General features: G+C 35.9%; 1 protein-coding gene across 1 annotated transcript in view; it reads right to left on the bottom strand.

Moving 5' to 3' along the window:
- Positions 1-14,675, bottom strand: part of PRSS12 (serine protease 12) — a 78,094-nt gene that overhangs the window by 23,585 nt on the left and 39,834 nt on the right. The window contains exon 8 of the mRNA XM_025465998.3: positions 10,183-10,324. Within this exon, the coding sequence (XP_025321783.1) occupies positions 10,183-10,324 (142 nt within the window). The remainder of the gene's footprint in view (positions 1-10,182; positions 10,325-14,675) is intronic.

The following is a 14,675-nucleotide window of genomic DNA, read 5'->3' on the forward strand; positions in this document are numbered from 1 at the left end:
CAAAATAGAAAGAATTCTCAAAATTTATTAATTAAAAGAAAAATCCTAACAGTCCAAGAGAAAAACAGGTAGAAGACAAGTTTTAAATCAAAAGAAACTGGGACGCCTGGCTGGTTCAGTGGTTGAGCATCTGCCTTTGGCTCAGGGGGTGATCCCTAGGTCTAGGATTGATTTCCCCATCAGGCTCCTTGCAGGGAGTCTGCTTCTCCCTCTGCCTGTGTCTCTGCCTCTATCTGTGTCTCCATGAATAAATAAATAAAATCTTTACAAAAAAAAAAAATCAGAAGAAACTGACTCATTAAAAATGACAATTTGGACCAGATTTCTCACATCAAAATATATTCTACTTAACTAAGACAAAGCTATTATACTTTCCGTATAGTTATGCGGGAACTCTAGCAAAGTCATTTTGATATGGATTCTCTGAGAAATTCATTTGAATGGCTCCCTTCAGTGATGAGACCCAGCCTCACATGCTTGTGGTTGGCAGCACATTTACCTCAAAACTGGTACAGCTTAACTAGTAACTGCTACTCTGACATAAAGTGTAAATAAAAATAAGATTTAACCCATGATAAATTTTTACAGTCATGAAAGACCCCTGTACCCGAACAGATGACTCTAACGGTACTCTTAAAGTAAAATCTTTTTAATATAAAAAATATTTATTAATTGTATAAGTAATAAATGCTCACCGTATCAAATTTACAAAATAAAAGTATTTTAAAAATCCCAACAACACACTGCTAGCATTTGGGCATCTTCCCTTCCTGTATATCTTTATGGGGGAAGTACTAACTATAATTTTTACTAGTTATAAAAATTCATTGTAGGCATCAGAAGATCTCAAACTTCAGAGTACTTAAAAGGCCACTTGGGTTGATTCTGAGTGTATTACTAGCGGGACTTAGCAATCTGTATTTTCCATAAGCCCTACATGATTCCTGTTCAAGAAGTTCTGCATCAAACTTTAACATGGGGCAGCTGACTCTTGATTTCGGCTCAGGTCATGATCTCCGAGTCCAAATATAAGTCTTTGTGGACAGCTTAGATTTCTTCCCAGAAGTAGAATTTTTTTTTAAGATTTTATTTATTTGTTCATGACAGACACAGAGGAGGGAAAAAGCGAGGCAGAGACACAGGCAGAGGGAGAAGCAGGCTCCATGCAGGGAGCCTGACATGGGACTCAATCCTGGGTCTCCAGGATCACACCTTGGGTTGAAGGCAGCACTATACCGCTGGACCACCACTATACCGCGGGGCTGCCCCCAGAAGTAGAATTTTTGTTCAACAGGTATAACCATTTTTTTTAAGGTTCTGAATATATATTGCTGAATACAGGGCAAGTCTTTGGAAAGCAAGTTATTCATTTGAAATACATGTAATTAAAATGCAATTATTTAACGAAAATAGTTTTTTCTGTTTTATTTTTTGTATCATACATCTGATCTGTCTGGAATTTATTTCTGTTTAGTGTTAATAAGGGATCTAGCTTGATTTCTGTCCCTAATGTCATTGTCCTAATAACTTTTCCTACTGATTACGAGTACATAAGGCATTTCTTGGTCTTTATAGTTCAGTAACCCCAACCTTGGCAACACATTAAAATTACCTTTAGAAGCTTTTAAAATATAGCAAAACCTGAACCCATTTGATGTCAATTAAAGTAGAATTCTCAAGAATGGGGCTGGGCATGGGTAATATTATTTTAACTTTCAGTGTTATTTTAATCGTATAACCAAGGATGCTAACCACTTCTCTAGTGAGTATCATTGACTGCTCACCTGTTCTTGTGTACCATATGGATTTTCAGGTGAACTTCGAAATCAAGTCTCACTCTCCACCACCGCCATCCCCAAATACACCAAGAAGAATGAAAGATTTTTATGAAGACATCATTTAATAGATAAATTTCTATTTTGTCTATTTATCATGCTTTTTTCTCTGTTCTTTGTGTAAACTTCTGTTTCATGATTTGCAAGCAACCCAATTTTCTATTTTCATTCTTTTTCTAGTGGTTGGACATTCAGCATTCTTAATGTTTTACTATAATTTGTCTTTAAATTTTTAGCAAACATGCTGGCATATTTTCCTACCAATTTCAAAAATTATTATCTGTAAGCTTCCCTTGCTGTCACTTATTAGCTCTTCTACCTTTGGTAAAGATTTGCCCTTTTTCACATAGGTCTCTATTCTTGTAATTATTCCTAGTCATTTCTTTGTTTGTTTGTTTTTGTACCATCTAAGTAAGATTTTTTCTTTTTATTTTCCACGTAGCTTATAGGAGCTATTGCCTTTTTAAAATATTTATATTTCACATGATCACATTAATAAACACTAGTTCTAGTGTCTTTCCCCTTGGTTCTCTTGGGTTATTTAGGTGAAATATCATATTATTCTTGTAACAATTCTGACTTCCTTTTCAATACTGATACCTCAATGCTTAATGGTCGCAAGAACTTCAGACACAACTGAGTCATTGCAGTAAAAGCAGGCACCCTTGTTTTGTTCCTGATTGATGACTGTGAAATAAAGTTAAGGTAGGGGGTGCCTGGGTGGCTCAGTCAGTTAAGCGTCTGCCTTCAGCTCAGGTCCCTGGGTCCTGGGATCAAATCCTGTGTCAGGCTCCCTGCTCACCGGGGAGCCTGCTTCTCCCTCTGCCTTTCCCCACTGTTCATGTTATCTTTCTCTCTCAAGTAAGTAAATAAAATATTTTTTAAAAAATAAAGTTAAGGTAGCTTTATTTTATTCTAAGATTCCTAGTAGATATAAGGAAGGAATGATGATTTTTAAAATATAACTTTTCACAATTACTGACTGATCTATTTGTTTTCATTTATAGATGACACACTGGAATACATTAATTGAATGCCTCACTTTGAACCATTCTTATATTCTTGCTATAGACTCTCATTTGTTTAAATTTGTTTAAATACACCACTGGATTAAATTTGCTAATGTTTTGTTTAAATTTTTGTACATAGATTAATGAGATAGAGTATAGTTTTCTGTGTGTGTGTGTGCATGTGTGTGTGTGTGTACTTAGACTGGCTAGTCTTGAAATCAATTTATTTTAGCCTCATTAAATGAATGAAAAGATTTTCATTTTTTTCTCGCTCTGCAACAACTTACGTAACTCGGGAGTAACATGAATTAAAGACTGGTCAAAACTCTTGAACAAAGAAATCAGTCATCTCTTCTGTGATCATTAATGGGTTTTCTATCTACTTAGGTTTTCTATCAATTTTCATAATTATTTTTTTGTTGAAAATGTGGTTTCCCACATAATTGTCCATTTCATCTAGATTTCCAAATTTATTAGCTAAAAGTACTTCACAGTACTCTTTTATAATTATGTATCTGTGTTCATATTCCTTTCCTTTCCTCCGATGTTTACTTGTATTCTCTCTCCTTTTTCTGAGTCAGAATTGTCACAGATCACTTATTTTAGTAATCATTTTTAAGATGATAATGTGGGTGTGTAACGTAAAGCAATTTGAAATTCAAAAAGGCATATTTCAAAGAAAAAAATATTGTGCTCTGAAGTTAAAATCCCAGGTGATTCCCATCAGTTTGGGAAGTGAGGATGAGTGGAAGTAGAAAGTAAGTAATAGATTATGCTAAATGTCTTGATATTTTTCAGCAAGGAAAACTTACAGATAATAATTTTTGAAATTGGTAAGAGAATATACCAGCATGTTTGCTAAAAATTTAAAGACAACTTCTAGTAAAACAGTAAGAATGCTGAATGTCCAACCACTAGAAAAAGAATGAAAATAGAAAATTCAGTTGCTTACAAATCAAAAAACAAAAGGTTACAACAAAGAACAGAAAAAATAGCATGATAAATACTATAGAAGTAGATGACAGGTAGATGTAAACATATAGAAAGCAAAATTAGGCTCATTAAATAAAACAAAGGATGATTTCTTAGAAATTTATCAATTTACGGACTAAAAGAATGCACCATTTTTGATACATCAGCAAATAGAGAACATATAGCTAATAAAAGTACATGATTAAATAAAGACACTCTCAACAATATAGTGGAATCTAAAAAATTTTCTGTGACTATTTTTTTTTAACAATTAAGGACGGTGTCATCTTAAGAAAAAAGGGAAGAGACTTCCCACTGAGCCATAGGCATGCAGTAATTCACAGCAATTCAAAGAGATAGTAGATTCCAAAACATTAGTCTTTAAACTGGGTGTTAAGTGCTCCTGGGAGGAGAAGATGACTTTCCAAGGGATATATGGGGTTTAAGGGAATCAATATTCAGATCCTCAAATTACATGTGTATTCTCGCCTGAAGCTGGTCTTGCTGAAATCAAAATCAACTTCTCTTTCAAAATTTTCCTTCTACTACACAAAAGAAAGACATATTTTTCACTCATCCAAAATCCTACCACAATGCATTGCTCCAAGATTTAAAAGCCTCTCAAGTGGACAATAGAACAACTCAAAATACATGAGAGCAGTGAAGCCTCTTCTAAACAAGCACCATAAATCAATCCATCAAAGTTAAAAACGGGAGCTTTAATCAGCTTTTACTTACTATGTTTAGTAATTATTTATCACAGTTTTGTTTTTGTTGTCTTTAATCAGCTGTATACTAGAAATCATAAAAGCCAAGAGGAACCTTTCAGAAGGATTTAATTTCTCTTTCACTCTCTCCATGCACACGCACACACACACACACTTGCATAAGTATATATATACAAATATACTCAAATGCACACATTTTTAAAGCAAAATAACATTAGGATTCTGTGAAGAAGGAAAATTTTATATTTTATTTTTTTTATTTTTTATTTATTTATGATAGTCACACAGAGAGAGAGAGAGGCAGAGACATAGGCAGAGGGAGAAGCAGACTCCATGCACCGGGAGCCCAACGTGGGACTCGTTCCTGGGTCTCCAGGATCACACCCTGGGCCAAAGGCAGGTGCTAAACCGCTGTGCCACCCAGGGATCCCAAGAAGGAAAATTTTAAACACAACTTCAAGGAAAAAAAAGGAACTATGTAAAATTTCTGAAGGTCAAAGAAGAGCATATTCATGTATTTTTTAAATAGATGACAGAAAGCATCAAGTCACTATGATACTGATACTCTACTGCATTATAATTAAGAGTGATATAACTGTTCTATTTTTTTTTTAATTTTTATTTATTTATGATAGTCACAGAGAGAGAGAGAGAGAGGCAGAGACACAGGCAGAGGGAGAAGCAGGCTCCATGCACCGAGAGCCCGATGTGGGATTCGATCCCGGGTCTCCAGGATCGCACCCTGGGCCAAAGGCAGGCGCTAACCTGCTGCGCCACCCAGGGATCCCTAACTGTTCTATTTTTAAATGTCATAGGGGATCCCTGGGTGGCTCAGCGGTTTAGCGCCTGCCTTTGGCCCACGGCACGATCCCGGATCGAGTCCCATGTCAGGCTCCCAGCATGGAGCCTGCTTCTCCCTCTGCTTTTGTCTCTGCCTCTCTGTCTCTCTCTCTGTCTATCATGAATAAATAAATAAATCTTAAAAAAAAAAAAAAGACGAATAGGCCAGAAATAAAGTCCTTTGCAGCTATTTAAATATTAGATTAAAAGTAGAGATACTTAATTTTAGGTCTCTACTAACTCAGTAGGGACACGCTCTTGTAAATTCTTTTAAGAGATGCTACAGTAAATATGTGGTTCAAGAACAATGTCATCTTGAAAACATATGCTAATGAATTCACACAAAGTTCCAACAGAATGGAATCTCCATCACAGTTATTTAGTCTATCTTAATGAGTATAACTAATAGCAACACATTGTCTCTCAACTCTCTAAAAATAATATGCGTCTATGCTAGACTATGTCAGACACTATGTAACATGTCACACATAATTAAATAATGTCTTTTACTTTCTGTTCTCTCCAAGCATATCTATATTAGTTACCATTAATGTTTCCTGGTTTTTATTACTTCATTTTTGTTACTCCCATTCTGGAAATGCTTTCTAATGCTATTTTGATTCTCAGTATTTCCACAGATGAAGCCTCACATATATGATAGTTGGCTAAGAGACAGATCTCTGTAACTCCTATTAGTAAAACCCAAGCCTTTTGACAGTTTAAAAGTTTGCTGGATTGATTTCAACAAACAAATGCCTTATTAAAGATTTTTAAGAATTCAGAAGAGGCCTGGGAGAAAAAAATCTACCCTAGTCACATACTTGTTTACAATTATATATATATATATATATATATAATGACATATATATATATATGTGTGTTCTTACAATAAATCCATTTCCCCTCAATGGGATATTATAAAAACATTCAAGTATGTTTAGATTGATCAAATATCCAAATGATTCTCATGTAAATATTATTAGATGGTGAATTGTTCACTAGAAGATGATTTTCCAATTTGTTACAAAAACATTAAATTAAAAAAAAAACATTAAATTACTGATTTACTTATTAAGAGACTTGAGACTTTATTTTTAAAAAGCAAGTACAAAGTAAGATCTTCTGATGCTTTTCTTGATAATTCTTACAGAAATATTATTGAAAATTGCTCCAAATTTTGTTTGTATTAATCTATATTATTTCTTACCTAAATTCTATAATCTATATTAATCTATATTATTTTCTTACCTAAATTCTCCATTTCAGTTAAGTGTAAAATGGACTAGCTAATGATAAGTAAAAAGCAATGAAAAGTGTAGAAAAAAACCTAAGTGAAAATGCATTGATGCATATGCTTATGAACTTTTTCTCTCTTTAAACTTGTCTTACGGACACCTGGGTGGCTCAGCGGTTAAGTGCCTGCCTTCAGCTCAGGGCATGGTCCTGGAGTCCTGGGATCGAGTCCCACATTAGGCTCCCTGCATGGAGCCTGCTTCTCCCTCCGCTTATGTCTCTGCCTCTCTCTCTCTGCATCTCTCATGAATAAATAAATAAAATCTTTGAAAAAATAAAAATAAACTTGACTTAGACACACAATTCGAGAATCAAATTTCACCCTTCCTTTCATATTTCCAAAGATAATACTAGATTTCCTGTTATTCTAATAAAAATATGAAAGTATGGCAAAGTAACCAGTCTCAAACAGCAATATACTTTAATGGCTGATTTTGGATAAATTCACTGTGAGCGAAATATAAGAAAAATAATGTTTTTTTTCTTTTCAAAAAATGGAGTGTTTAAAATGTAGTGAACAAAGGAAGCAAATCATTGACGAAATTCACCTAGGCATCTAATGTGGACTCTTCCTATCTTCCTTCTACTCCCTCATATTTTGAAAGCTGAAATCTATTTCATATACCAATTTATTTTATTTTATTTATTTATTCATGAGAGATGCAGAGAGAGAGAAGCAGGCTGCATGCAAAGAGCTCGACGTGGGACTCGATCCTGGGACTCCAGGATCATGCCCTGAGCCGAAGGCAGATGCTCAACTGCTGATCCACCCAGGTGTCCCCATATACCAATTTGAATACTGAATATCTGTATCACCAATAATGGACCTATTTACCATAAGACAATTGGAAGTGCAACTAGGTCCAAAACTGAGCAGTAAATTGAAGCAATATCTGCGTAACCCAAAACAAACTTTGAATTAAAAAATTACAAAAAGCATTTGAATTTTTATTAAATTAGAAATACTTTTTTAAAGATTTTACTTGAGAGAGAGAGAGAGAGCATGCACGTGGGGAGCCAAGAAGGAGGGCAGAAGGGGAGGGAGAAAGACGAGCAGACTAAACTAGAGCATGGAGCCCAAGGAGGTCCCAATCTTACAACCCTGAAATCATGACCCGAGCCAAAATCAAGAGTGGGACACTTAACCGACTGAGCCACTCAGACACTCCAAATTAGAAATACTTTTTTTTTTAAGATTTTATTTATTTATTCATGAGAGACACAGAGAGAGAGAGAGGCAGAGACACAGGCAGAGGGAGAAGCAGGGTCCATGCAGGGAGCCCGACATGGGACTCTATCCCGGGGCCTCCAGGATCAGGCCCTGGGCTGAAGGCGGCACTAAACCACTGCACCACGGGGGCTGCCCCAAATTAGAAATACTTTTATTTTTATTTTTATTTCTTTTTTTTTAATTTCTTTTTAAAGATTTTATTTATTCATGAGATACGCAGAGACAGAGAGAGAGGCAGAGACACAGGCAGAGGGAGAAGCAGGCTCCATGCAGGGAGCCTGATGTGGGACTCGATCCCGGGTCTCCAGGATCACGCCTTGGGCTGAAGGTAGCACCAAACCACTGAGCCACCCCGGCTGCCCAGAAATATATATACATATATATTTTTTTTAATATTTTATTCTTAAGTTATCTCTACATCCAATGTGAGGCTTGAATTCATGACCCCAAGATCAAGAGTCACATGCTCTACAGCTGAGCCAGCCAAGCTAGGTTACTTTAAAAATAAAAATGTATTCTGCATAGGAATAACCAGCTAAATTTATCAATATTTAAGATACACATAGATGTATAAATAAAAATGTATTTTAAAATCCAAACCAGGGGATCCCTGGGTGGCTCAGAGGTTTGGCACCTGCCTTCAGCCCAGGGCATGATCCTGGAGTCCCAGAATCGAGTTCTACATCAGGCTCCCTACATAGGGCCTGCTTCTCCCTCTGCCTGTGTCTCTGCCTCTCTATCTGTGTCTCTCCTGAATAAATAAATAAAATCTTTTTAAAAAATCCAAACCAATATTAGTAATCTATCGGCTCATCAATTTATGCATATTTGTTTAAATTTCACAACCTCTGAACTGTAACACGTTCCATATATTTGCAGCTGCCAAATCAATTATCACAGTGCTTTCATAGTCATTTACAGACATGCTCAAAGCCTCAAAAAATGTGTACTGCCCAGTTCAGATCTCACAAGAAGATAATCTGCTTATTTATTTCAGCTCTCAACTGAAACAAGTGTTCTTTTCCCAGTCTATTTGGTGCCATGTTTTTCACACTGTAACTCATGCGTCAGTGGAGACTATCTAACACCTGTATTTTCTCCAGAAGGTGCATCACAACCTTCTTGCACTCGGGAATGCTGAACAGCACTTCAGCACTGTGCGTAGGTGGCATTTCAAACAGTGAAGTCAAGAACAAAAAAGCAGGGGAAAAAAGGTACTAACAGACCACAAAACGTTCAACTGCTTGCATGTTTGAGAGGTAAAACAAGAAGGCAGAGCATCTCCTTATTCAACCTTAACTCTCAAAGCAATGGCTCCAATATTTGCTAATACAGTTTTCGTTGTGACTTTAGAGCGTGTAACTACTATGAATAAGGAGAACCAATCACAATTTCAATTAAGTCCAGAATCTCTCAAGAGGCTACAGGGTTGAGGGACCACTGGGTCGCTCAGTGGTTAAGCATCTGCCCTTGGTTCGGGGCATGATCCTGGAGTCCCAGGATCGAGTCCCACATTAGGCTCCCTGCATGGAGCCTCCTTCTCCCTCTGCCTATGTCTCTGCCTCTCTCTTTGTGTCTCCCATGAATAAATAAATAAAATATTTTTTTAAAAAGGCTACAGGGTTGAAACCCCTAAATCATAGAGAAAAGGTTACGAACTTTGCCTGACATAAGCAGTATTATGAATAGTCAAGAATTATTAGACTAGGGGCACCTTGGTGGCTCAGTTGGTTAAGCATCTGACTTTAGCTCAGGTTACAATGTCAGAGTCCTAGGATCCAGGCCCACCATCTGTCTCCACGGACTCAGCGCAGAACCTGTTTGCCCCTTTTCTCTTTCTCCTCCCCTTACTCATGCTCGCTCTCTCTCTAATAAATAAATAAAATCTTTAAAAAATTATTAGATGATTTGTTTTAGATAAAAATCTCCTTTTTTTTTTTTTTTTTTTTTTTTTGAGTAAGCTGTAGGCCCAACATGGGAGCTTAAACTGGGGACCCTGAGATCAGGAATTGCATGCTTGTTCTACCAACTGAGCCAGCCACGTGTCCCCAAAGCTGTATTTCTTATGTAACAAAGTATATTGCTTCTGGGAAAACAAAAATTTAAGTATACTCTCCTTAGTGTTTCTTAAAAATTCAGAATCAAGTCAGTATGCTGCCAGTATTTCCAACTGATAGATAGAAATAAATTTAGGTAAGAAATAACTCAGAACAAACCTAAAAAGTCAGAAATGTTCATCAAGTAATCATTTCAAATACTTAGGTTTTTCTTACTTGTACCCAAGCTGGCGACAGATCACAGCTGCATCCTTATCAGTCCACCCATCATCACAAATTGTTCCCCACTGGCCATTGATGAAAACCTCCACTCGTCCTTCTTTCTTATTTTCTCCATCCACCAGTCTGATAGGAAAACCTAAATCATAATTTGAAAGTATTAGAAAAGACAAAACAGCAAACTGATGTTAAAGTATGAGAGACTTTATACAATACAGTTCATTTTTCACATCAACTATAAAATCAGCTGGGTAATACGAGACAGTGAGTGGGAGAGAAGAGGTATTAATAAAAAACTGTATCCACTTTTGCAATATGTTTTGAAGCCTTGGGGTCAGAGTACTCAACTTGCTCAACTATAAATTCCCAGCACGTGGAATAGTGCCTCACATACAAAGGACATGCAGTAGCTGTTTGCTGAATGAATGAATGAATGATTAGGTTGGCAAAATTATGAATAGTCTTATATTCTGACCACTAACTTCTAAACATTAAGAGATTTCCTTAGAGTTGTTTTTGTTTCATGTCTATTCATTTATTCTTGAACATAGTTAGAAATTTATACTCTAAAGCTGAGATCTTTTAGGAAAGCATAAATATACACATCCTTGGCATGCATGGCTATCTTGAATGTGTAGAGGGGGGAAAAAAAGGAAAGCAGCTAACAAGGACAATTTCCATTTCAGCCTTCCTATTTACTAATGTTTCCAAAAGAAGGGCTTAAGGCATAAGAATTACTAAGATTTCAAAGTTGAATGGAGATGTTATGTACAGTACGGTGAGTATAGTTAATACTATACTTCATAATTGAAAGTTGCTGAGAGTAGACCTTGAAAGTTCTCAACACATGAAAAAAAGTTTCTTGTAACTATGTAAGGTGATGGATGTTAATTAGATTTATTGTGGTGATCATTTCACAGTGTATACAAATATTGAATCATGTTGTACACTTGAAACTGATATAATGTTATATGTCCATTATACCTCAATTTACCTTAGTTTTTAGTTTTTTTAAAAAAGATTTTTATTTATTTATGAGAGACACAGAGAGAGAAGCGGAGACACACGCAGAGGGAGAAGCAGGCTCCCTGTGAGGAGCCCAAAGCAGGACTCGATCCCAGGACCCCGGGATCAAGTCCTGAACCAAAGGTAGATGCTCAATCACTCAGCCACCCAGATGCCTCTACCTCAATTTTTTTTTTAATGCTGAAGCTAAAAAGGAGTACAAATTAAATTTTTAAAAAGTCATTCTATTTTTTAAAAAAGTTGAGAAACTGATCTCTAGCAAACTGAGGTTTATCTCAGTTATGTAACTGAAGTCATTTGTAGAATTTCACATATCTCTATGGACACCAATAAATACAGGGCTATTTAACTGAAAGCCCTCACTGCACCCTGCATACTGCCATGGGTTGAATTGTGAGGTCATAGTGTGGACCCTAGTCCACTATGACTGATGTCCATATACAAAGGGAAGATTTGGACACCAAGATACCCAGAGGGAAAAGACACAGGGAGGAGATGGTTATCTATAAGACAAGGAGAGAGGTCTGGAACACAGCCTTCCCTTTTAGCCCTGTGAAGGAACCAATCCTGATGGCTCCTTGATTTTAGACTCCAGAAATGTGTGACAACATATATGTATCGTTTAAGCCATCCACTCTATAGTACTTTGTTACAGCAGCCCAAGCAAACTACTACACTTTAGATTACCTAGTTACTAGAAGGGTCTCTAGCTTCAGGACCCCTAAGAGGTGAACTCAGGAAGTTAAGTAAGCAGCTAAAGAATAAAGTAGCATTTCTGTTTAAACTAACATGAAATCACTAGATTGGCATTTGTTTACTGTTGGCAAGATGGACATGTCCTATTTGAATCTTCTGATTCATTTTTACTTCTACATCCTTGTTCCCCCGACCCCTTTGTTGGCTCTTTAGTTTTTGGCCCTGTCATACGCACTTTGTGGGACAGGCATCATAGTAAAATCCATAGAGCAAATTCAAAATCAACAAATATTTATGGAGTGCCTACTTTATGCACTGCTTACATTAGTTAAAAAGAACTCGGGGTTTTAGCCATGGCACAAAACACAGTATATTTGAAACTTTACATTTCTTATCAATGTATCTGAAAGTTTGGAGATTTTTATTTTTGTTTTTGTTTTGTGTGTGTGTGTGTGTGTGTGTGTGTGTGTGTGTAAAACGAATAAGGTAGAAAGGTGATCCTCAAATAAAAATAAATCCAAAAAGGTGAAATTCTATTCTTAAAGTTCTCAATTTTTACATTTTTGGATATTTGGTCCAAAATTAAGAAAACATGTGCACATGGAATTGAATCTCCACTTTCCATTCTGGGCATTTTATGGGCAGTTTTTCATACCATAAAAATAAAAATGATAAAGTGTTTTTAGGGGATTCCTGGGTGGCTCAGTGGTTTAGTGCCTGCCTTCAGCCCAGGGTGTGATCCTGGAGACAAGGGATCGAGTCCCACATCGGGCTCCCTGCATGGAGCCTGCTTCTCCCTCTGCCTCTGTTTCTGCCTCTCTCTCTACCTGTGTCTCTCATGAATAAATAAAATCTTTAAAAATAAAACAAAGTCTCAGTTGCATGCTTTGCATAAATAATGCATGCAGTATTTCTGAACCTAATTTTAGCCGTTCATTTGACAAAATCGTTGAATTTTCAATGCTTGAAGGGAAAACTGGATGACAAAAGCCATTCTATCAACAACACCTACTGTTTAAGTTCTTTTTGTTACAGAAAAAAAAGTTCTTTTTGTTACAGTAGTAATAATATACATGTTTTATATCCAAAACCTTAAATATAAAATGCTTGGGAAAATAAATAGTGCTATTGGGTATACAGTATCTTTAAAATTTTAATTATATATCTCAAACTTCGACCTCCAGTAGAGTTTTATTTTAATTTTCTTGTAACATTGATTTAATACATTATTTTTAGAAAATAATATTTTTACTAGAAGACACAATTTAGCTTAAGTTAAAAGTCAAAATTTTATACTGTGAAGTTAGGTAAGAGACCATCTGACTGTGAACGAAATATCTCTAGGATTTAATACTCTGAAATTTAGAATTGGTACCATAATGGGGCGCCTGGATGGCTCAGTTGGAAGAGAATCCGACTCTTGATCTCGGGGTTGTGAGTCTGAGCCCCACATTGGGTGTAGGGATCACTTAAATAAGTAAAACTTAAAAAAAAAATTGGTGCAATATTAAAATGAGAAATCCACATACTTGCCATCCCATAAATATCCCCCAATTCACATAGGTGTTAACTGCATTCTTACTAGAATTGCTCTTATTGAATGAGAATATTGCTTTTGAGCATTCCATCTCCCACTCACTCAAATATAAAAAGTGTCTATTGAACAATTGTTAATTTTGAGGACTTTGATTCACATGTAAGTTCAGGTCCACAAGTTACCCTTCAAATACTTGAAAACAGTAATAATCCAACAGCTCATTATTACAGTGCCAAACAAGCAAAAAAAAAATCTCAATTGTTTTTAAAATGCTATTTTTTTACATCACGATTCCATGATTTCATTCTCTAAGTTTCTGTTTTAAATATGCAGTCCTTTTCTATAAATAGGGAAATAATGATCTTTTTTGGATGAATAAGTGGTAATGTGATTCTATTCCAAAAGTATATCTGCCTCAACATAATGTTCCTCAGACAAATGAATAGTTAATAGACATATTACAGAAATTAGGACCAAAGACATTTATAATAATGATCACATATTTTATTAATAATTATCATTCTCAGCTTTTTAAATTTCTAAATATATCTAGAATCCTAGAATTAAAGATTTTTCAGGGGAACTGGAAAGATTAGTTGCCTGACCATATGCATATAGTTAACCATAGAGGCCTTCAGAGAACTCTGCTGATAATATTTTGTATAGTATTTGGAGTATTTCATCACCCGGAATACTGATACAGTGTGCCTGAGTAGATCACTTCATGATCCAAATACCTGCTATCTCGGGCCAGAGTATCCATTTCTAGCAAACAAGTTCTATCTCCCCCAACCACATACAATCACTTATCACATAAACCTGGGAGGATCAGAAATCTCCCCAAAAAACAAAGGAGCAAGAAAGGAGGACAAATGAAAAGCAAATCTGGAAGTGTAGGGGATGGAGTAAAAGGTTATATTTCTACTTGTTATAACGCTAGATTAGTGCAGTGCATCGCCATGATCTCACAGTTTATAGAGTATAATGAGGAATAAACTACATACTTTGATAAGCTTAAGTATAAAATACAGTTAATACTGTGATTCAATACATTTCGTTGTTTTATAATGTGAAGATTAAAGCTTTGCCGTCTCAAAACAGGAAGATACAAAAGGGGTTGATACAACCCTGAGGTGAAAAGTAGAAATGGTTGTGATTATTTTAACACCTATTCACTAAAAAATATGCTAAAGACATAATTTTAGCTATATAATAGAGCCGTGGTAGTGTC

Source organism: Canis lupus, chromosome 32, assembly GCF_003254725.2.
Source record: "Canis lupus dingo isolate Sandy chromosome 32, ASM325472v2, whole genome shotgun sequence".
Lineage (NCBI taxonomy): Eukaryota > Metazoa > Chordata > Mammalia > Carnivora > Canidae > Canis > Canis lupus.